Genomic DNA, 25,466 nt, shown 5'->3' with positions numbered 1-25,466 from the left:
CTGTTCCCAAAAATGCATCTATATCCATTAGGCTGCATGAAATGTTATCGAGGCTTTAACTGTTTTATAAAGTTTTGTGGAATGTGAAGGCCTTAAGCTTTATAATTTCATAGTGAAATGGTCTTACTCCGATTCTTGAAATGTGTAGACGCTCATTGACAAGCTGGACTTTGTTGGTCTACACTAATAAATATAATGCATTTAATTTATAGTGCTTTATTAGGTACTCAACGACCAAATGTTACATACACCCGTTTACGGTGAGCGCTTAAGGGGTGGCTGGCTCAAGGACACCAATTAGGGTGGGGATTGAACCGCCAACCCCCTGATTGAAAGACAGACCTGCTAACCACTGTCGCCCCTATATATATTTTTTTGATCAGGACAACCAATTTGAACTCTGCAATTTTATAGTTTTGGAACAATACTTGGATCGTTCAATTACTTTATTGTTGTGGCAATTTTTAATGAATGATTTAAATGTTGCGACATGCCATCATCACAATGCTATACTTTAGCATATTCATGAAAAGGCTTAACACTTAACCCCCAGAGTGGAATTTCATAATCCCATGAATGTTTAATTGTAAAATATTCAAAGCTAACATGACACATTCTGACCAACAAACACTTGAGTTTTAATTATGCAAAAATAAACTTTATTGCATCTTTTGATGAGCAGAGGAAATGCTGCCAAACACTTAGAAGTGTAAAATGCAACTAAATGGATCAGTACAGAAGCGATTGACCACAAAGATGGATAGAGATCAATTTCAACTAAGTGTACCAAGTTATTCTTAAAACTGCTCTCTGAATAAGATGTGCACATTGACAACCTGTACTTTGTGGGGATTAGGACTTGAACAGCCAAGGAATCAACTTGACTTAACACTGGTCAACTGCAAGTTTGTAATACAAAAGAAGTTCACTCAAAAAAAAAAGAAATTCAACAAACGCTAAATGAGTGGATGAATTAGATACTTGTCTAAAATACTGTAATGCTATTCACATCATGGAAGAAATACAAGTAACTGTTACTTAAAATACAGACCATGTTTTGCAAAAGGTTGTTTAGAAGAAAAAACCCCTGAACTTTCAGCTTTTCGTAAGAACTTCACACATTTACAGATATTACAAAAGAAAATATGAATTTCATAAAAATATTACGACTTGTTTTCTATCAATATGGCTTTTGGACTGTGCAGTTAGAACCAAATAACAATATTAATATATTATGGGTTTGTCCTATTGTGTGCTTTGAAATATAAGCCTTATTATTCTGGCCAAACTGCAACCGTTCTGAAAATACATTCTCCATTAGCAATCATCAGCGCTTAGTAAAATGTAAAAAATAATTCGGCCTTTGGTTACAGTAAATATTCTAAGTAATAACGTAAAATGCCTAATGTATAATGTCCCATTATGTTCAATACCTTTTAGAAAATAGTAATCTAAGATTTTGAATAGTCTAATTATATTGTAATCTTCCCCAAAATAATAATTCATCTGCTATTCCTTCAAAATAAACTCCAATTCAAATTAGGCATTAGAACATTTGCATTATAATATCATGGATGTCTTTTTAAACAAACTATTTCAAATAGACCCGATCCAAAATAGAACATAAATATACATCATGATCATCTGCACTATTACAGCATAACTCCAAATAATATTAGAATTACAAGAGAATAATAAATAAGATGTCTGAACAAATGTGAGTTTTGTCATTGTGCACCGGCACAAGACTCAGTAGTAGTTACAATAAGAAAAGTTGGAATAGCCGCTTATGTCGAGTCAGTTTTCCCACATTACAGTGAGGATGGAGGGAAATAAAACAGACCCAAAACAGAAAAACCTCATTCTGCAGCTTCTTATAAGAAATGCAATATTTTTAATCTTGCCATTAACTCGCATGCTTTGTTAATGTGCGGTTAGCCAAAATTAGCCTAAAGTATTCTCCGCTCTAACAAAGGCATTGGATACCAAACCAAATCTATTGCCCTGGACTTGCTCTACAACGGTTAGAAAAAATATGTCAACAAGAGTGCATTTGTGGAAACTTTCCTCCATGACCATCTCAAGGCTCAAATGACCAAAGCTGACTTTCTGTCTTTCAATGTCATCTCGGTGCAAAAGGGTCACGTATGTACAGAAAATCGCACTTGTTCAACTGCAAGTTTGAGAAAACTGATGAGTTTGCTGAGAGAGTGAAAGGTGGGCTCTGTGCTGACCCGTTTCAGATCTACCCTTCAGCTTCTGCTTTTCCTCTAAATGAAAGATAACGGAGGTCAAAATCTGCTCAAGACTGTAAAACTGCCGTTAGAGTTTGGCTTTTAAACCACAACATCGCGTCCTCTGAGAAAGACACTCAACTTATTATTGGTCCTCCCTGCCACGCAATGCACAATTTCAATTGTACAAGAATCCCTGAAACTCAAAATGGAACGTACTAGAAAATAACCTAAAAATGTGTTTTGAATACAAGCACATATATGTTACACCGGCTGTGTACATTATGACACATGTCCATGCCTTACAACAAATCTTTCAAAAGCACCCGAAAACATTTCGAACGATAGACGGTGATTATACAAAGATCAAAGTTAGCAAATTGCGTGACACAACTGACTAACAATCAAGATGATGATTTATTAAAGTAAATTAAATAGGTGTTGAATGAGGTGAAGATGCTCAAATTCTGGGTTCCACAGTTTTTGAAGCGGCTTCCAGCGGCCCGTCAAATTTGTGCTCCAGTTAAACTCAATGTGTCTGCCTGATTCAGAAAGCAGGGGCAGGAAGGGGTGACTTGTAGCGGTGCCTGGAAGGGGGGGGGGGTGATGGAGAAAATAGGAGTGTCAATGTGTGTGTGTACAGGATATATATAGGTTGTGTGTCTGAGCTCCTATGAGAAGGCAGTGTCCGTAAGAACAGTGATCTAATGTGGCGGCGTAGAGATCCAGATGTCGCTTGTGTTGTTTTTCGCTGCCGATGGCTCAGAAGGCCGTGGTGACGGCGTTCCCCCGCCGGGTGCCCAGGCGGAGGATCTCCCCGGGCACCGTGTCCAGCTGCTCGTACGCCAGTCGCCCCTCCTCACCTGCCACAAACACGAGGGTCCCCTCGTAAAGGATTAGACTCTGTTGCATCTCTTTTGGCAAATTAATGACACTCAAAATACAAAGAGAGAAGTTAAAGATTAATACAGTAGAATTTTATAGATAACATTGTTATTGGGAATTTTGGCCACAAACACAGCGCAGTGAAAATGTGATATTGTGGCAGCGGTTTATAAAATACAATTTCCGAAATGAAGGGATTTGTTGAAGTGCAGCAAAGACCAAGCTGAGCAACATTTGATTTTCCATATATTTGTTACTGACCAAATGTGAGCAGGGTTTCTATGGCAACATGGCGAAGCTCTTCATCAGCTGAGTCACACAGCGCTACCACCGCCTTGATGCTCTCCGCTGCCTGCAGATGGACAGAAAGGCTTTGTGAAGAGGGCACTTATAAAAAGAACAAAAACAACGGGCTGATTTTGAATAGTTTCCTCTTTTTAATTAGCCGTCATAACAAACTACTGAAAATAAAATAGAAACAGATTTAAGTCGAACCAAGACGCATACACTATCTGAAGAGAATACTTATATGGCAACTGTAACGTACAGTGAAAGGACATTTTTGTTGGTGTAATCATTTCTCATACGTCAACATTCTGCTGTCGCTCATCCGACAAATCAAGTGGTTATCTTGGACCCGGTAGTTGGGTGTAGATTGAGTTGGGTCACAGCTACAAGCCTACATGCAACTGGCAGGAAGTATCCCTCCACTGGGAAAGCAAACGCACCGCGAGTTTTGCTCCAAAAGAAGACCGTACTTTTGGAAGACACCCCTCAACTCACTGTTAAAGCTTCCTCTGAACTTAAGAGTCTTTGAAATAGTATCTCGCAGAAAGAAAGTTAGCCTCAATGACACAAATGGAGACCTAAACTAGATCTGCATCTTCTCAGTGTCACAGCTGTAGATGATGTAAGAGGCCACTGACCTGCAGACAGCTGAGAGCCGAACAGGCCGCCCTCTGGCTCTGAACTCCAGCCTCCGACAGTGCGTGGGTGTAGCACTCCACTGCCTGTAGAAACCCACATAAACATTCAAACCCGGCTGGTGGCCTCCGTCAACACCATTTGAAATTCCTTTGGCCTGCGAGCGCTCGCATCTCAAACATATCCCTACTCACTCTGATCCTGAAGTGGCCGTGCGATGCAGACGAGAGGTAGTTGGCTGCTGCCTTGTTGACCTGAGGGTCGTCTGCAGTGAGCAGGGAGGCCAGGGCCCTCAGGGTGCCGTTTCTAGGCCACAAGGATGACACAGGCACGTCCTCCAGCTCCGCTAGACACCGAGAATAATCCTGACTGCACAGAGCCTCAGCAAACATCTCTAAGGATGACACAGACGCATGTCAGAGGTTTAAACATCATGTATAGCGCAGAAAGTAAATTATGAATCATAGGGAGCTTTTCTGTACTTCTCACATGACTTTTGCTTCCAATTGATATCTATGCAGTTTAATATAGGAATTTAAAAGTGGTAAACTCCTTTTTAATAACCAAGTTAAAGTCATATATATAAAACACTCCATAGGTGCATTCCTTACTTACAATTAAACTCATATCCTGGGTTTTTGTGTGGTCTATCTACCTTCTATTATGTACAGTTGTGGGTGTTTGTGGAGAGAAAGTAAACATTGGTTCAACTCGTTTGCTCTTCTATAAAAATGTATAAAGATATAAACTAAATGGTGTTATGAGTGATCATAATGACGCGATGGCAGAACGGTTGTGAGTGTCACCCCTTTGCCTCACCTTCTCTGGCCAGATGCAGGAGGTGTGTCTCCATGTCCAGCACTTCATGTTGCAAGATGTAGCTGTGGAACTGAAACACTGTGAGGACGTCCTGGGCGAGCTCAGCGGCTGTAGGACTGTGCGACTCCACCAGATCGCTCCGGTCCACCATCTCGCTCACCACGACACCGATCACTGGAGAGAAGAGGAAGACGTCTCAAGTCAGATAAAACATATTAAATTCCAACTCTGTGTTGACAGACAACTTCTTTTCGCGGCTTTTAAAAAAAACCACATTATCCTATCAGTTACAGGTATCTAATTTTAAAACCCAATGAGTGACTCGAGTGCACCCGTTGGCATGTGTGCAGAAGGATAACCTTTGTCAGCGCTGTGTGGGTGTCTCTCCTGCAGCACTGCCGTGTAGCTCTGGCTCATGTGTTTGAACACTCTGTCCAGCGTGGTGTGGAAAAGTCCTGCCGAGCCGCTGCACTCCGACCACAGAGTCATCAGCTGTGGGCGCTCTGCGAGGCCCGGGAGAACTGAGGGGAAAAAAGGACCAATGCTGGAACACTCAAACCTTTCTGTTGCACAGTAATAACCTTTCAGAGAATACTTAAATAATAAAACATTAATCGGTGCAAGATTGCCCCTCTTGAGATACAATGTTGCACGGCACCTACCATCTGCAGAGGACGTAATGGCTCCCAGTTTGTCCACACTGAGCTCCGCGAGCTCTTCCAACAGCTGAATCTGTCCAGACAGTTTGAGGAGCAGACTGCGGCGCTGCCACACCCCTAACCCGCTGGTCAACAGCTGTCATTACAGGAAGGAAAGGCGTGTCGCATTAGATTTAATATCAACTTGGACCATTTATTTATCAGTCATACGATCAAAAATGATCCCAGATGTCATTGGGAGCCTGACCTGTATGAGGTGATCACAGTACTGCAGGTGGATGACGATGGCAACGTCCAGGTTCTCGTTTCCGGTGGTGAGCGGCAGGGGGCTTCCTGCCACGCTGTTGCCCACCCCGGTGTCCTCCGTCAGGGCTTCGCTCAGGTGTCCTCTGGCTTCTGGGTGTTGGCCACTGAGAGAGAAATACCGACAGTGATCTACTGCACTTATGAATGGTTTTCAATCAAGATAGTTCAGGTTTTCTGTCCAGTGCTTTCATGAATGAAGAGCTGAGCATTCATTTACTTAAACACAAGCACCAAGAGCTTGAACGACGATACGTATCCCACTTCATCTCTGATTGTGGTTTTATACACGTGATACAGAAACAACGGTTGTATATTTTAATTCTCAGTGCAGACGCTTCTACACAGCAATAACAACATGTACTTGGCGTCAATGTCAGCAAACACAGAGTGCCTTCATGTGTACGTCTCCCACTCACCCAATCCTCTCTGCGTCCGTATCAAAAAGCGGAGACCTCTGTGGGGGGGTACTGAGAACCATGTTATCGTCTCCAGTATCCTCGTCATCGAAGTCAGAGGTGTTGAGGAAGTCAAAGCTCTCCAGGGCGCTCTCTACTGTCAGACTGAGGCTCGAAGACCGGCTTCTGTGACCCGGCAGACGGCACTGAGGGGAAGGAGGGAGGAGGTCATGGGTCAATAAATCCTTAACAGGTCACCCAGTCTATTCTAGTACCTCAAGTACTTGCATTACTTTGTTGAAGTAAGAAGTGACTAAACATTTTAGTTTTAATTCATGTAGTCATCCCTTTATTTTGGCTTTCTAACAAACTTTCGAATTTAGTGTTTACAAAATATATATACTGACGTCCGAGTCAGATGCAATACGGAATACAGACTCTTCAAAATAAAAGCCCCAAGTACAGTGGAAGGTCTGCTGTGTGTTACAAGATGACACATTTAGTTTTCAAATTGTTTGCACTTTTCTATGTTCCGATACTTACTCCTCATTCTTTTTGCACTGTATTTTTTCATGTTGTATTGATGAGGACGTTTAAGATTTAAGGATTGTGTAATGTAGTTATTTACTATTGTGGTCCAAGATCCAAGTAAACATTTAAAATAAATATAAAACATTTGGTTGGAAGTAACAGTCCCTGAAAGTCCTATATTTGTTTTCTTCTGTTCTTTCCCATATAAGATCTGAAAATACAACGTGGAATGGTTCAGTCACCTTGAGCAGGTCCTCCAGACGCATCACTTCCTGCTCCAGGTCCTGCAGCTCTCGGCAGCGGTGATTCAGAGACTCCAGCCTCATCAGCAGGCTGTGGATGGCCTCCTCCAGGCTGCTCTCCAGGAAAGCCCTGCTCCCCTCTCCCGCCCAGCTCAGATTTCCTCCTCCCTCCGAGGAGCTCCCACTTGACGGCGCAACGTCCGAAGAAGTGAGCCTCTTCACAAGCTGCCTGGTCAGGCTGCCCCCTTCCTCCGTGTCCAGCTCCAGAGGTTTCAGTTCGTCAGCGTGGTCCAAGAAAACATCCTCTGGGGCCACCGTAGACAGGTGGCCGTCAGAGCAGAGGGACCGGACGGCGGAACCAAAGTTGGAGCTAGAATTTCTCTGGGACTCTGTGCGCTCCCACTCAGAGTCCTCTGCCACCTCGGCTTCATCACTGGCGAGGCTGGCACTGGTGCCCCGACTTCCTCGACTCCCCGTCTCCTCGTCTTCTTCGTACTCCTCCTCATCCTCCTCCTCTTCCTCCACTAAATTCTCCTCAACGATGGAGTCCTCCCTTGTTGGGAGGATTTGTGTAGGTGACAGGTCCAATTCTGGAGGGGTGACTGTGATCTCAGGGTTGGACTGGCCTTGGGAGTGGGTGCTCGGGGCGGGGCTCGGCGTGGAGCCAGAGGTGTCCGAAAAGGTGAAGGAGAGTCGCTTACACTCGGCCACTCCGCAGCCCCCGTTCTCAAAGACATCATCTGGTAAAGTGGACTGACAGAAGAGACAGGGCAGTGAATACGTGTCACAATAACGATGGAAGATTAAAGCTACAGTTGGTCAAGTGAATGCTCCCGGGGCTTGTTTTTTGGCTCAACTGCTTTCTATAGCATCAGCTTTCTCATCTTAGAGCTGAACAGAGCACTAAAATACATTTCTCAATACATTTGAGGTGAGAAATAGGCAGTGCATTAACACAATCTTGATTTGCATTTGATCAACACTGCCTGGTTTGACAGCTGCATCAGAGACTTCTATGATAATTTTTTTTGGGCACAGTAGAATATTGCAAATGCCACCAGGAGCACAACAAACGAAAAAAGATAGAGGAACCCGATTGTTTCACAGAACATCCGTCTCATTTACTATTGCCACGATAGTGACAATTAGATTTTTCGTAAATTAAAAAGATACCAACTGTAGCTTTAAGACCATGAGAAAGCTTGAAATCAGTGCATGTAAGATTAAAAAGTACAAGAGAAAGCCAAAGAGATGGCAGAAATCCACTCCAACTCTCCTCATCTTTCTAAATTATCGTCTCTTCAACCAAGACAAAGTAAGCTGAATCCCGAGAAGAAAAACCACAGAAGACCACGTGCAAATAAACATGCAAAAAGCCACACATTGCATTCTGCAGCTCACAGAAGAGGACTTGACAAGCCCGAGTGTGTCCACTTTAGCGGAAGAACACATCCCGATCGATGAGGTAGAGGGCACAAAAAGGTTGAGGGGCCACAACACACTCACATAGACCTCCAGACTGGATTTGGGCCTTGGCCGGAGTGAGGCCAGGTCACCAAACGAGCGACTGAGCCTTAACTTCTCTAGCAGGGTGTCTCGGAGCATGTGCAGGAAGGAGAGGCGCTGGCGCTCCACAGGATATGGCCGCCACTTCTTCACACAATGCACGCAGGCAAATGGGACATGGTGTTGGGTATTTGAGTGAGGGCAGGGGGGTGAGATGCAGGAGGGATGGATAAACGTGAAGTGGGACAGGTAAGGGGTTTGGATGTGGAAATGCAAAGGAGAGGAGGATAGCAAGGAAATGGGTGAGGGTTAGTTTAGGGGGTAGCACTGACATTGCTCACATAAGCATGATGCATCAACAGAAAAATATGTCAATATATCATGGGGTCACGGTAAGATATGCACAGGGGTTAGACAGGTTAGTGTGCTGGCACTAAGGAGGAGTACAAGACAAAAGGCATCTCTGTCCCGACAATTGACCCTGTTTTTTCTCATCTGTTCTCAGCTCCACAGCCACTTCTGTTTCCCACCACCCTAATGAAGCTAAAGGAGGTGTGTGTGTTGGACTCACAAAGAAGGAGGCGTCCTGGAAAGTGGGGGTGTCCGGCGTGCCCTGGCTGTAGACTGACACTCGTCTCTGGAGTGCTGTGGCTTTGCTCACGTTACCAGACGACAAAGACAGGTCCTCGACATCGAAGGGGCTGAGGGTGGATCGAAACACAACTTTTATTATCATTTATTTATGCCTACTTACATGTTGTGCATATATGATCTCATTTGTTTGGGTGTATCACAAAGGAGGATTCTTTTGGTTCGTTAACTTCATGTAACTTGTAATGACCATGTTTCTCCACCAGATGGCAGAGAAGCACAACTAATGTAAAACAACCAGACTTATTACTGTTTGTGTTTACAGTGTTTACTTAACATAAGCAGAGTCATTATCATGAGGAGTACATTTATGAGTTAGGATCATAGTCTTCTCTGTATACAATGTTCATCCCTAAACATTTCATAAACTGAAAACAAAATGACATTTCATTGAAACTTTAGTGGACTGAACATGAAATTAAACTAAATGAATCCCCTGGAAAAAGAACAAAATCATCAGGTAATCCAAGACTTTATCCATCTCAATATATATGATGTAATCACTCATTATGCACTGCACTTTTATACACACAATATCGACCCTTACATTCTTTTGTTGGCTTGAGTGAAACGATCGTGCTGAAGTTTTCCCGTAATGAATATAAAGCAACAAACTTATTGGAAAAAACTCCACAACACCGATGTGACGAATAACATCAAGAAGCAGCCGCTTGCTGTACGCAGGAGTCAACTTACTACCACGTGACCTCCAGGTTGAGTTTGATGGTCCCCAGGTCGTTGACGTCCACAGCCACCACCTGAGGCATGGCAGTGAAGAGCTCCTTGGTCTCACAGATCACGCTGCCCACCAGCATGTGAGAGGCCAGTCCCTTCAGCTCCGTCACCTGATGGAGCCCAAAGACGACTTGTATTTACAACTCGGGTCAAGAAAACGATAAATGATGATAAAGGCATCCAGACAGTAGTCAGATAATTGTTGGTGAATCGTTTTCTTCCAATCAGATGCTATTAAATATGGTGATGGACCTGCCAGAATAATCACCAATGTTTCCTGGATATTGAATACAAACTTAAGCATTAACTGAACGCCTAATTTCTACGTAGTTCTTTTCTTTACCCTGCACCGTGTTGATTTACTGAAGTTTAAAGCTAGCCTATCTGGATTTCTTGCGTACCTTGATGTTGATGAGGTCAGTGACGAGAGGCATGAAGACCATCTCGTCTCCATCCCAACTCTGTCTGGAGTTCACTTCAATTCTTCCCTTCAACTTCCAGCGCTGGCGACCGTACCGCATGAAGATCTGAAGGAAAGGATGGGAAGGCAGTGTAAGGAAAGAGAGTAAGCCTCGTAGCATACACTATCACAGTATCTTTCAATAACACAAGATATCCTATCATTTCATTCTGCTGGAAAATACCAAGCGTAGTTCTTTATTTGAATATTAATTGTCCGGTAACTCTTAACTAACATTCCTGTGTTGCATAACAAAAAGAAGGTCTTGCCTCATACTGGTCTCCAGGACAGAGCCTCGCAAAGCCCGCCAAACCTGTTGGAGGGAGGACATTGATTTAAAAACAACATTTGTACAGGATAATGAACAATCTGTTAGTTTTTCGGTGACTTTTGCATTTAGCAGAGTGAGTTACAATGTCGCTGTTCAGTGTCTTCATCCCAGTGCACAAGGCCTGAATGAACATGTTACAGCACAAGACTTTTCCCACACGCTCAATACAGTCTGTAGGTGGCGTCGTGAATATGATATAAATCCTTGTAAGTGCAACACTAAAAACCTTCTTGTAAACATCAGTAGATTAATCTCTCTTATTTCAGAAACCAAGATCGGTATGAGAGTCGTTTACTTGACATTTTTCCTCACCTTTCATTTTGATATGAAACTCCCCGAGCAGGTTCTCCAGTTCGCTCTCGAATGTGCTCATGTTCTGCAGAAGACAGATAATACTCATCACATAAACAGCCCGTTGTTACGCAAGACAAGAACAACAATAGCAATCAAGTTATCGACAGACTTTGACAAAGACAGTCGACACAAAACTGCAGAGAAGTCAGGAGAGCTGGTGTCAGCCCTCTGGACAGGTGTGTGTGTCTGTGTGTGTGTGTCTTTATGGTTTAAAAAGGTAATTTTGTAAGTATGTGACAGTGTGTTTACACATAACAGTGTTGGCAGTATTCTGTAATAGATATTAAAGTACATTGTATATCTGTGCCTGTCACTGTAATGAGGCCGCCCAATCATTTAATTTCATTACAAATATAATAATCTGCCTATCTGTGTGAATTCTGCCTGTGCATTCATTGATCGTCTTACACAAGCTGTGAAAACTACCAATAACCATGTTCGTTTTTTACATTCAGAACAATAATTTTACATTCACAACAATAATTTTACATTCATAATTATGCGTTTGGGGGAGTGGCTTTTTAGGCTCAAAAGGGATGGGCTGTCAGTGTTGTTTTTCGCTAAATATCGGACCTTAAGGAGCTAGTGCTTCTATTTACTTTCATTTGAAGACTTTGCAACACTGGGCTGATTTTTCCAAGCTTCAATAAGCATTTCAATACATAACTTCCATGCATAACTCCCCAGTAGAATGTGCTGCTCGATGCCAGTACCTCAGTGTACTCCTTATAGCGACGGTTGACCTCCGCGATGCTCTCCTTGGTGCCTTTAGTGGAGGGCGAGGAGGAGAAGGCCTGCTTCATCCGGCTGGCACCGTCCCTCAGACGGATCTGAATGCAGAAGGCCTCATACAGCTCGTCCACCTGAAAGCACACAGTCCCTCCATCTTTAATACATGTTCCACAAGCATGCATTTGTACACATGCAAACACATACATTAGCTTGCAAACACACAAGAGAGAAACTTCTGCACTAATTAAAAGGACTTTGAAGTTTGAAACCCTCCATATGTTATACATCAAACTATCACTGGGAAAGAGGCAAACTCCAAAAAAAAACGTCCAACTGCCATCTAAATGATTCTGGATGTGTTCACATCTCACTGGGACTCATTCAAGGATGCCCAACACAGCTTTGGGCCTGAGCTGTAGTCCGTAACATTCATCAACGCGTCTTCAACATCAGCAGAAATAGGCATTATTCAGAATTACAATATGGGTTACATAACAGGACAAACTGTGCAGATGTTCATAATATACAGGAAAAGAGTAAGAGACCGCAAAAGGTAGAAACTATGAATGGCGTGAGAATAAATGGAGACAGATTTAGAGGGAAATCGTCAAGTGAGACAAGACAGAGAGACAGATAATCGGAGTAGAGTCCTCAACTGAGCAGATACAGCTGGAATGCATCAGTGTAACTGTATTGCGCAATGCCAGTGGGACACTCCCAAAGCGGGGGAGGGGGGGGGGGCAGACGGCGTTTAGAGCTCCTTTAGAGACGTCTGCCTGACTTCAGTTTGCAGCACCAGCCTGATCAAACCCAAAGCCACAGGGAGCAGGACCGACTCCATCGACATCCTGCTGCCTACTGTGAGCTGACAAGTTTGAGTTTTAGCTGGAATTAAATCTTCAGAACAAGATGATGTTCTAAGCACAGCAGCAATAGTTGTATCGAGTTTAAAATGGTGAAACATTTACTTTACTGGAAAACCAAAGGGGATGGAGCTTGTGTGGTCTGAACCTCTGGTCTGTTTACATGGATCGTGGTCCAATGCCTACGACTCATTATTCATAACTCTGTTTACCTGTACACATGACATCTACTGCTTCTGTCCATGGGGAAGAGGGATCCTCCTCTGTTGCTCTCCTGAAGGTTTCTTCTTTTGTTCTGATATTTGAGAGTTTTTCCTGATCCGATGTCCTCGGACAGGGATGTTGTATGTCTAGATTGTAAAGACCGTTGGTATTTCTCGGCTATACAAAATAAACTGAACTGAACTCTGTAGGCCACATTCAGGATTATTGTTTTCATCTATAAATAAAAGTATTCATTTATTTACTTTATTATTATTTTCAATCTTGTTTTCCACTCCAGAAATTGCATCAAGGTGGAAAGCGAGATATGTCATTCAGAACCAGATGTTAGCCTCACGTTAGTGGAAAAGTCAGGAGATCAGCACAATTGGGAGGATTAATGCTCAGGAAAATCATTAGATCAAGCGCATGGTAATCCATTTCATATTTATTTATTTATTTGCTGAGTCACTCAGTTATTTCTCCCTGAAACCACAATTTACAGTCCAGACTGTCAGCTTCCTGTCTGTCTGATTTCCTGCCTTCCCGAATTCACATATGATCGGAGTGGCAGCCGGGCAAAACAAAACACCTCTGGTGAGCTTCATCAAAGGGAAATATTTCAGGCTGCCTGACTAGATGCTGAAATATTGATGCCTTGCGCTCTTTATGGCGCTCATTTGGGAGAAGCGGTAGGAAATGGGCCACTCTGGCTCCTGCCATCCTCACAGCTTCTCTGAGTGTTTGTTTGTGTATCTTTGTGTCCAAACCATGCGTGTGTGAGCGGACTGTGTATGTGGACATGTTTACATGTGTACAGAGAGCATGTTGTTGTTTGGCACACGAGGGGTAATGGTAGGAAGTGAAAGTGGGAAGGATGCTTGTGTTCTTGGGAGGGGCCATTTAACAAGATGACGTCATACTTACTTATCTGGGCACAAATACATACAGACAGCACCCACCCCAACCCCACCATCTCCACCTCAAACCAACCAGCCCCCTCAGCACCCCCACCCACGACTGGGACCCAGCCCCGTCTGTCTGTCTGTGGTATGTGGTGCATATATGCGGCCTGGCTGCAGCAGCTGAGCCGAGCCAGCTATAAAATAACCTCCAACCACAACTGTTATTCTCAGTTCTCAGATTCGAGCGGCGCTGAATCCGAACCGTCAATCGACAGCTTTAAAACGTGTTCGTTTGGAACAAAACACGAGAAGCAAACGCTATTTTTAGTTGGATGAAGCGGAGCTGAAGTCAAAAGAGACGTGATTCATATGCCAAGAACTTATGCACCGATTATATCAACAAATACTTCATTATTGTACGTACACAAATAAGTAGACATTTACAAATGGGTTATTCATTCGGGTAAAATTGTGTGTCATAAACTGGGGCTGATGAATAGCAATCATGTTTCCCTGGTAATCAGCAATCATATCATTATAAGCCAATTAAGCTCATTTTTGTCTCCAATTACAATTGCGCCTTGCTGCCTTTAAGGAAATGTCCTTGGGAAGGTCAGCCAAGCTCCACTCGAGGACGGCCCTCAGCATATTGCTACACCTCGGGCGCATTTCACCCCCCCCCAAAAAAGGCAAAACACAAACAAAGACCACGTAGAAACCTCAAGGTAGGCAGACGGATAAAACATGCAATAACCAAAACACACATGTCAACATGTAATGCATGTCTAGTACAGGTATGCCTAAACTTCTTTTGAAGCTGATATCTTCTGACTTTTTGTATTATTGACGAAATGGTTTAGATGGATATAAAGTATCAAACTGAATATTATTTTTCTTCTTATTTCGACGAAGCAGTCACCTTGCCCTCCTTTGGATATTTGTAGAAATATATTTTTACATTTTTTTAGACAAAAAGATTTGGCAGGGAATCAAGAAAATATGTACAATCTATGTGCAAATTTATATTAATAACCTTTATAATATAAATAATTGAAGAGTTTGGTCACATAGCAATAATTCTACAAACAAGAATTAAAAATCATCCCATAAACACCATAGAACCCTCTTAATTACCTCTTACCAGATGTGAACTGATATTAAATGCAAATGTATTCTACAATGAGTCATATTGGACATAGAGTCCCCGTATTAATTACAGCCATGATAAAACCTGAACGACTAGGAGACCCAGTGAAGGATTACGGGAAAACCTTTATTGGAGACTCAATTATGCTGAGGCTGAGTGTAACATTGTGTTCACATTTATGAAGTATCCATTTTGACTTCTTAGTTAATGCTTGTAAAGTCACGATATAATATAGATGAAGCATCACTTGGAGTTTTAAAGGATTAATTAATTTAATTTTAAATATGAGCAGTGAATCTTTAGGATATGGGGAGAGAATCCTCATAAAATATTGCCATTATCCTGGATTGTGGGATATGAGGTGTGCACATTGCGCACAAACACGCACGCACAAACACACACACTTACTGCCAGAGGGCTAGTGATTATAAGTAGATTAAAACAGGCGGGCTGCATCAAACAGCATCAAACAAACAAGCCCGTCTCTGGGGAACTGTTTGTGTGTGTGTGTGTCAAGATTAGAATTCAAGAGAAGAGGGGAACGCAAAAAGGCCTTGTATTAAAAATAATCACATGCAAAGTATTTACACTCATCCTGGATTGAATTTGGCAAGATTAACACATAAACACACTTTCTCCCTTTCTCTCCGGGGGGAAGAGGAGGTGCCTGGCAGCTGCTCTTCTCACCTTCAATCTCTGTCACTCATCTGCTTAATGATGCCCTGCTGAAACTAGCAACCATGTAAGCACACTCGCACACACAAACATACACACACACACACCCACGACCCTATCCCATGCAGGATATCATCGGGGTTGTATTGGACCACCTGCTTCTTCCATGTTTGCCAATTACTGCTCGGACATCTGTAGGCAGCCAGGAGCCCGAGGAGGAACAAAAGACCGGGCTGATGTGAGTCACACACACACACACACACACACACACACACAACGTGCTGATGGATGATTACTGTCCTACACAAAGAGGCACAGACACTTAAAAATCGCTCACAGCTGCTGAATATATAACTTTTAAGACATTTTTATGGTCCTGTTCTGAGATGACGTAAAGTACACAAGCGGCTTTTTTCTGGCTCCAGTTTTAAATCATACTGTACCTGCCAATGCTTTGTTGACATATCCAATATATTATCTTCATGACACTAAAATATGATCCTTTTAAATGACAATTAGAATAGACTGGTTATCTAACGTTCACTTACACACATTCATTTCCATATTTCTCTATTGAGAGCGCAATTTCTATCTCTGAGGTACTCATCACTCGCATTGTACAAATATAAGAAAATGTAAAGGTGATTCTGCTAAGCAAATTCTCTTTGCTGGACATTCAGCAATTGATCTCACTCAATATCTGTGTGTGTGCGTGTGTGTATATAAAGCCAATAGCTGTTTAAGGGGCAGGCAGGGCTCATCAAGCAGACTTGACAATGGCATTATTGTTTTGAATTAATCAAGCATGCATTTCCTCTTCGCTACTCAAGGTGCAAGATTCAGGATGGGGAGCATTGCGGTTCCCTCTCAATGTGTTGATGGCGACCAGCAGCGAACATTGCAAACTACGAGGAGAGTGCAGCCGGAGCCAATAGAGTTTACCTGAGGTGAAACCGGAGTGTGATGTGCAACACTTCTGCAACGACGTTAAGTTAACATTGAGTTAAGCTTTGGCTTTTTAAGGCTTTTTGTTTGCCTGACAAGATAAATCAGTCACCTGATTCAGATATTTACAAGTATATTCAAATTTATTTTTGTACATAGCCTGAAAGAACAGAAGAGCTTCAGAGTAAAGCTGTTTGCCAAGTAGAGGGCTTTGAGTTTACGTGTGTTTCAACTGCATCCTGTCCCAACCTCACAAGACAGAACCAGCATCGTCTCCGCTTCTGTTTTCTTTTCGTTATCAAGGCCAAAGTGGAGAATTCAAGCAGACATATAGTTTCTAAGACCTATTTTCAAATGACTCATCAGACCTCTTTTCTGTATTTCTATATATCTTTAAAGGACCCTGACAATCACTCCTCACCGCAGCCTTCCAGCTGTCCTGACCCAGATTCTCTGTTGTTTTCAACTCTTCAGAAACACTTCAACAAATCTGACCGTGGACTCCTTGTCTCCTTCCGTATTGTTCTGGACATGTGCTTGCTGATGGACTTCTGAAGAGGAGTATTTATGGTCTTAGGACATGTGTGGATGTGGATGTGCTTCGCAACCTTGCAGGGGAGAAATGTCCCTAATAGGAAATCAGGGAGGAGACGAAAAAGGAGGATACAGGAAAATAAAACGTTCCCTACCCGGAGACCTCAACCATCAAAACAACTGGGAATGTCCCTATGGCATCAACACATCCCAGAGAAGAGCAGGAAGAGCACCGAAACCTGGAAGAAACCTTTCTTTCTGAACCAACTGGACAGTCAGTGAAGCGTGGAGTCAAAACTCAACATAAACTGGAGGAAGTGAGGAAATTATTTGTTTATCAGAATGACAAATTCTTAATGCTGGGAGTTAGATGAGGAAGCCCGACAGCATGTAAAGCAACAGCCGGCACCTGCTCATCTTAGCATTAAGACTGGGGAATGGGCTACGTCATGCTTAGCTAAGCTAACCAGCTGGCGGCTGTAGCTTCATGCATAACGGTCAGATATGTCAAAATGTTCAACAGAAATATGTCCCCATATGTTTGTTGAGTGACTGTGTTGGTGTTATGTGTAGAGGCTTAACGTGAAGGGAGGCATTGAGATGTGCAATCAGCAACAGCACTTGATGGATGCTTTCCACGTATAGCTGACAGTAGAGGAAAGTGAAGTGTAGCTGACTAAAGACACTGAACCACAAACAACGTTGTGATGGATCCATTTTAAACATGTGCAGATCCCTCACATCAGCTCTTACCTTGCTCATGTGAAACTCCAGGCGTCTCATGTACCTTTCGATGGTTTTGATTTGCTGCAGAAAGACAGACACGGCACATCTGGTTTAAAACTGTAAACCTAATGATTCGTTTGTCCACACGACAAAACACGATGAGACACAGTTTTGCATAAAAGGGACATTTGTGATCATTAAATGTTCGTCACACAATGTCAAAGTGTTACACTGAAAATATCTAAATGCATCTCTCAAGCGGTTTCTCCTGTCCAATCACGTACTCTCGCTCATCATTGTTCCTGCATTATTCCTCGATTCCTTCAGCTACTCACTTCCTCACTCTGTCCTTCCTCCCTCATTTCGTCTGCTTATAGCAATGTTTTACCCTTCACCGTCTCTTTTTATTTAACATCAAAGATTCCCTCTAGCACACACCAAACTTGGATCAGTTGTTACAGCAGACCCTCCATCAACTTACCTTGTCAAGATCGTAGAGCACTCCCTGGAGAGAAAACACAATCACAGTTAGAACAGAAGAGCTGAAGCGGCTTAAAATATGCAAAGCAGACTTTAGTTTTCTGGCATCAAGAAAGGTCCCGTTAGTCTTTCCACTTGCAGCCTTGATTCTGTGTGTGTACAATATGTGTGCGTGTGTGTGTGTGTACATTGTAACAAATCAAAATGTGTTCACCATGTGTGAAGATGTGATGTTTTTAAGTCGATGGATTAGTGTTGTACGTAATGCGCGTTCATTAAAAATAAAACAGAGCGGAGATCTGAAGTGATCGCAGCTGCCAACACGTTTGTTCTCACAGCTTTTCGTGAGATGAAAGCTACAGCAAGAATACACGATGGGACCATTTATGATGGCCTTAGTTTGACATTTTGTGAAATATGCTCATCTGCTCTTACTGAGACTAACATGCAATTTCATGCATAAGTGAATATTTAACTAGAGGAGGAAGATGATTAGCTTATTGATTTGAATAGCATCTCCACAAATAGGGAATACAACTTGGCTCTGTTCACCTCTAAAACTTAACTTTTACAATTAAATATTTGTATTATATAAACAATCAAGCCACTACTTGTTGTTTGGTGAGCTTTCGAAGTGCCTTTGGACGAGTTGTTCCGGTGTCTTCAGTCTCTATGCTAAGCTACGCTAAGTGGCTTTAGCTTAATATCTCAGCACAGCCTCGAGTCTTGTTGATCGCACTCTTTGACAAGAAGAAGCATATTTCCTGAGATGTCCTTTAAGAGGTGGGTACGGCGGGGTTGCACTGTTGCTTGTGTGTAATATAATGTCCGGAAGCTTCTCACCAGGCGAGAGTTTCTCTTCATGTCTTTCATCAGACACATGAGTTTGTCCAGCTCCGTTTGATGAACTTCAAGATACTCACTACGGGACAATAAAGGAAACACATTTAAATAGATGGACTTTGAAATTATCTGCATTAATAAATCAGTGAACATATATAATGAAGGCAATACAAACAAACAACTTTTCAGTTATTACAATAAATGAGTCAGAATGTACAAATTAAAGAAACAGATTATGCACCGAGGCTCTTCACTCACGGGCAACGATAACTCCGTCTGACCCTCTGATTAGTTAATGTGTTGAAAAAGAAGACGTTTTCATTGCTTGACTGAGGTGTGTATGATGACACCAGATACGTGGACTCACTCCAGGCCTTGTTTGAGTGCGTTGTAAACTTCCTCCACTCTTTTGGGCTGCGGCTCCCTGGAGCTGCTGCCTCCCTTGTGTCCCGACGGGTGGGGCTTCTTTGGCTTCGACTGAGGCTTCTTCTGCACTGCCGAGTTCCCCATGAAAGAGTTACACCTACACACACGGAAACACACATTAGAGTGTAAAAGAGGACCCCCCTATGTGCAGGAATCGTCTTAATCTTGTGCGCAATGGTGTAAAAAGAGCAGAGATTTTGAATTACAGTGTGGTAGAGTTGGGGTACAACCACTTATATGAAATTACATCTCATATTAAATATTTAGCATGTGATTTCCACAGTATTTCAGATCACCAGTCCTGCAGCTGCCGATAATAATCCTGCTTTTTGTTGAGCATGAATTTGTCTCATGTGTCTGGATGGAAAAGGCTCGCCGAGTCTCTTCGCACGAGGTTACACAGAAGACTGCCGCACTCAGCCCACATATCATATCAAACATCTTAACGTCAAGGGTGAACGTCTTCATCACAGTGGTATGCTACATCACAAGTGTGCACATAGATCTTGGAATAGATGCAAACATATGCCTTTCACTAACCCCCCCCCCACACACACACACACACACACACTCTGTGAGAGGCTGCTATTCATCTTCTGCTGGAGTGAACGTACAAACACACACTGAGGCACAATCACACTCCCGGCTATCAGTGACATTCAGTGCTCTTCACTCTCTTCCCCACGGACAGTGTGACCTAGTCAAGGGGGGGAAGTCAGCAAATGTGGATTGAGTAAAACAGAGTTAATTCGTTGATATAAAGGNACAGCCCTAAAACTAAGGGTTATTTTATTTTTCTAGTTTTTGGTGAGAAACTCTAATAAATGAAGTTTTCATTTTTATTTTGTTTGGACTACAAAACATCAGACAAGAAAAAAGGCCATTACAACTTCTTAGAGCTTTTTGGTGATAAACAGCCCGACACACACCATTATTAAATAAATATAACATGTTGTCATACAAAACAGAGAAAAGCAGCTATTTGTTTGCTCGATATAGCACTGAAATGAATTAGGTTGTTGAGTGAGAGCTTCAGAAATCATTTCTGAACCATAAGCCTAGCTTTTATGCTTAAAGAAAGAAAGAAAGACTAGTCCATTATTCTCCCCAATAGCCACCTCACATCAACCCATTCTAGGTCACACTCATCTTTCATGCACAGCTCAGCTTTTAAAACTTGTAAAGATGTTGCTGACAAATGACAATTACTCTGGACTCAATGAAACTGATGAAGTTCCAGCGCTCGACAAGTTGGATCGTGCCACGTCTTGCCTCGTGCCAGGGAACGCAACACAAGTTAAGATAAGCTTTCATGAACGTAGGGCACGACTGAATGAGAGCGCTGCGTAGCCCTGGGGTCAGCAGGCTGTACTGTAGAAGGGTCTCTTGGCAGGGACACACACACACACACATACACAAATACGACAAAACAAGTCCATACCGACTGATAACTGTGACACAAACTGCGGCGTCTGCAGTAAAACATGCACATATCCACACACACACACGTGGCCTCAGAAGCCACATCTCTGCAGCCTTCTACCTCGCTCATTATCAGAATGGCAACTTGTCAGTCGCCCACACACCAGAGTCATTCCAACCAATTACACCGTTCCCTAAGAGAAGAGGGGGAACAGCATCTTCAAATAGGTTCTTAGAGCAGGACCAGCGGCTAATGAAGAGGGCCAGGCATCGACAGCACGAAGGGAGTAAGGGATTCTTTCTGTGAGTGGGCTGTGTCACGTGACGACTGAGTGAGAGCCGTCAGAGATGAGTCAAAGAGGAAGGAACGCAGACAGAGTCTCTCAAGAACTTCAGCGAGCGTCAACCGCTCATCACCAGCTTCTGGCTAGGAATGAAGCGATCTTCAAGAAACACAGTTAGCTGTGTGGTTATGCAACAGAGTGCTGATCATCCCTTTAAAATGCAGACTTGCTGCGGCTCGCTGAACTTAATAAAAGGTTGACACCAGATTTGAGTTCTTCAATTGCTTCTTTGTCCAAGTTTACATCTAGGTCTGGTTACAAGGGTTTTACATGTCTTTTAAACAACATAAAACTAAAATGGGGAGCAAATAAAAGTTTTGTAGGCCTTTCTAAAAATGTTAATGACATTCTCATTGTCTGTTCTGCAGGGTTGTGGGGCAGACACTCAACTGATGACAAACAGGCAAAATATTGGATAAAAACTAAAATGTTTCCAAGAAACGAGGCGCTGCCCTTTTATTAAAGTCCTGTGTTTTGGCTTTAACATCGTCCTTCTGCATGTGTTGTCTTCAAATCACAGACCATAGTATTTTATGCAAGTGAATGAATACCAGTGAAAGTACTCTTGTTTACGGCTGAAATGAAAAGATTACATTTGATGCCAATTTAAGTTAAAAAAATGCAAGATTTACCAAAGACTTTGTCTCACCGTCCTTAACCTTAAAAAAGGTCAGCAAATGCTGGTGCCGATTTCCATATTTAATCCAATGCATACAAAACAGCAAATAAATAATCCCACCTGTAAAAGCTTTATAAAGTTTGGAAAAATAACCCAAATGATTTGATCAGGGTTCTCTAGATTTGGGTTATTAAAGTTCACACTTGTTGATGGAAAGCGTGGAGGTGTGAGATTTGAAACGTGTGCAGGGATGATCCAATTCAAAGTTGTAGCCAACATCTTTCGAGGATGTGTGTTCTGCTTTGATTGTAATCCGTCTCTTGCAACTCCCCAAACTTTATACCATACCAAATCAGTGTGATTCCCCTTTATGAATCAATCTGACTTCTGGTGTCATTTCAGAGATGAGTAACATCAGCAGACCAGCCGTTTAAAAGACTCACCGAGAACGTCGTTCCTGTAGCGTGCTAAACCCGGCGAAGGACTGACTCCGGATTATTCCATTGGGCCCTCCAGGGGAGTGGGTACCGGCCGCCATGATCTCTGGGACGTGGGACGACACTCCTGGCGAAAAAGGCACACACAAATCCATTACAAACAGATCTATTGACATTGATATTTGGACGCCGAGTGATGGATTCAGGGTCAGTAGAAGATCGTGGGCACAACAAAAGCATGCCCTCAACTCAATTAACACTCACACTTTGAATAACCTTCTGTTGACAGTGTGGAGGGAGCATTGTGCAATGCAGGACAAAGTAGGTGCTGTTGGTGGCGGAGCAGCATTCAGAGCCTGCAGTAACATGTTTCAGCTACGTGGGCCCATCGGTCATGAAGCCACTCAACTGAAACTCACTTTCCTAATTCCATATGTTCTGCCTGAACTAAGACTCTAAATGTGGAAAGTCACGGAGCATTGCACCACATATCTGCTTTAAAAAGGCCACTTCAAATTGACGCGTTTCCAGGCTCCTCATATATTTAAAATATATTTGATCACTGCATCTATATTTAGCAGCAGCATATCAGATTTTATCTTTTTTTTTTTTTTAAGATGTGGAATGCATCTAGGTTCATGTGAAGAGGCTGAAAATAGACGGAAACGTCCACGAATAGCCGTCAGATAATGAAGCAGAGATGAAGTGCCCAGAGAGATGACTGAATCACAGTTTTAGCTAGCATGGTGAGACTTTGTCCAGATGATGGTGCTGATAGCAGCAGGTTGGCATTTTAATCTCAAAAGGGCAGTTCAATGAATCAGACGAAGCAGAGATGCACCGTTCTGCTGCAGTTTTGGGACCATACTGACCTCATCAAGAAGGTCAGACATCGGCCAGACATGACCCATCAACAGTAAATACTGCTTATTACCTTCGCATTGAAAATGCCGGAAGGTTATGTTTTGATCGCCGTGTATTTATTTATTATTTATTTATATTCGTGTTATTCGCAAAACTCAAAAAATATTGAACCGAATCGCATGAAATTTGGTGGGATGATTGTTTATTATCCGGGGACCAGTTGATTAGATTTTGGGATCGGTCGGGTCAAAGGTCATGAACAGGTCAAAATCTTTCGCAGAACTCAAAAAGTATTGAACCGAATCGCATGAAATTTGGTGGGATGATTGGTTATTATCCGGGGACCATTTGATTAGATTTTGGGATCAATCGGGTCAAAGGTCAAGGTCATGAAAAGGTCAACATATTCTTTTTACCATAGCGCGGTCAATTTCTATCCAATTGGCATGCAACTAATGCCAACATGTTCATAATTCAATGCCCAATCTTGTGATATGCGAAGGTATGCGCTCTACCGAGTGCCCATTCTAGTTTGTCAATGTCATTATTAAATAGAGTGTTTCCACTATCAGTTACATTCATTGAGTCACAGCAAGCTGCCACAGACACTTCATGTTAACTTAAATTAATAGTTTCATGCAGTGAATTCAAATTCAGGACTGGAAATCCTGAGTGAAGAACTTTATTTCAACATACTGGTCTCAATGTACACAGTGATGACTGTAGTGATGAGGTGTCATTCTGTTAATCAGCATCACTCCACAACGGAGCTAAAAAAAGAAAAAGTAGGGTGAATACACAAATACTGGGAGGAGTGACAGATTTGTGGGATCAAATTAAACCCGACTGACGAGCAGAGGAATCGGCCGGTGACGTCTCCGTGTTCCGCTCCCTCTCCCGTGAGCCTGCTTCTCACACAAACAAGATAAACAGTCCCGCAGCGTTACCAGTCGAATAACTCTGGATAACGGAGTGACTTTTTTTTGTCAATTTATGTGTGACTGTTTGTGGGGCTTTGTGTTGGTACATGCCATGTTTCTTTATCAACTGACCCATCCGTCTCTTTCTCCAGAGGACAGACCATCCCTGTGGGGGCCTCATTTTGTCTTAGAGATTAAAGCACAAACACAAACAGACACCTCAGAGCTACAAGCCATTAAGCGCAGACAGACAGCCACACAAAGACCCAGAACGAGGCCCGAGGAAAGACGAGAGCCTTGTTTTGGGGGACAAAAGAACGGTGAGTCCGATACTGTGGAGGCTATTAATAGACGCTGTAACACTTTAACCTGACGGCTGTGACTCAGTAAGTTCACATCAGGACCGACGGCTGGACCAATGCTTTGGCTTACAACAGCATCGCCCGTTTTCATTGGATAGAGGTAGACACAAATATATATTCTACAGACTGGATTAACTATGAAAAAATATGTAATAATCTTTGGAATGAATTTCAAGTTGTAGGCTAATCACAACATGGTCAATGCTATCGATATGGTTGGAATAAATATCACAAGAGTATAAAAGCTGCAGAAAGAGATATTCTTTATACCAATTCTGTTAGATTTCAGTCATAACTTAGCTCAGAATTGTTCATTTGGATGTGAAGATGGAAATTTGCCAGATAAATGTTGTCTGATGACGTGACCATGATATCCAATAATCATTGAATGCTTCCCTAAACACAGACGGCAGCAGGCGAAGGACCAAAAAGGAGAGCAGCAATTTGTCCGAATGCTCTGAAGCTTTTTTAGCCCGTTTTGTTCTCTGATGCTCAAACAGCTGTTTGTCCCTCTGACTTCCTGACTCACTCTCCGAAAAGAAGAGCAGTGGGAGGGACATGATGCACGCTACATTGTGTTACCTAATGCTCTCTGGGTAATCACAGAACTAGCTGGGCTCTGCATGTCAGACGATTTTCAAAGATTTACCGAAGATTTAGAGAAAGGGGAAACTGGACATAATGAGAAAGAGGGCCGTTTAGTTTAGATTCAAGGCCCGGCAGTACCCTGATAGACCCAAATGGTACAAACTGGTAGTTCTGTCAATGAGTACTCGAGTGAATAGGAGTATACTGACAGTCACCAGAGAATAGATGTTAAATTACATTACATTACATGTCATTTAGCTGACGCTTTTATCCAAAGCGACTTACACAATCCTGTTACATTCATACACTGTAGACGCAGCTACAGGGAGCAATTCAGGGTTAAGTGTCTTGCTTAAGGACACATCGACTAGGGCGGGGATTGAACCTCCAACCCCCTGATT

At 42.7% G+C, this 25,466-nt stretch overlaps 1 protein-coding gene across 1 annotated transcript; it reads right to left on the bottom strand.

Annotated features, from left to right (window-relative positions):
• Window positions 1-631: 631 nt before the first annotated feature.
• ripor2 (RHO family interacting cell polarization regulator 2) lies at window positions 632-22,458 on the bottom strand (the record flags this gene model as incomplete). The annotated part of the gene is made up of 22 exons (XM_056411155.1): window positions 632-3,097; window positions 3,381-3,471; window positions 4,046-4,129; window positions 4,238-4,437; window positions 4,863-5,036; window positions 5,222-5,383; window positions 5,525-5,657; window positions 5,769-5,931; window positions 6,244-6,428; window positions 6,996-7,748; window positions 8,502-8,648; window positions 9,073-9,202; window positions 9,849-9,997; window positions 10,289-10,414; window positions 10,617-10,660; window positions 10,991-11,054; window positions 11,746-11,895; window positions 17,788-17,841; window positions 18,242-18,265; window positions 19,084-19,162; window positions 19,451-19,606; window positions 22,338-22,458. Coding segments are annotated over 22 exons (3,290 nt in total), but the record flags the coding sequence as incomplete, so codon positions are not given.
• Window positions 22,459-25,466: the final 3,008 nt, after the last annotated feature.

Source organism: Pseudoliparis swirei, unplaced genomic scaffold (genome assembly GCF_029220125.1).
Source record: "Pseudoliparis swirei isolate HS2019 ecotype Mariana Trench unplaced genomic scaffold, NWPU_hadal_v1 hadal_135, whole genome shotgun sequence".
In the NCBI taxonomy this organism is placed as follows: Eukaryota; Metazoa; Chordata; class Actinopteri; order Perciformes; family Liparidae; genus Pseudoliparis; species Pseudoliparis swirei.
This window is presented reverse-complemented; position numbering and strand designations above follow the sequence as displayed.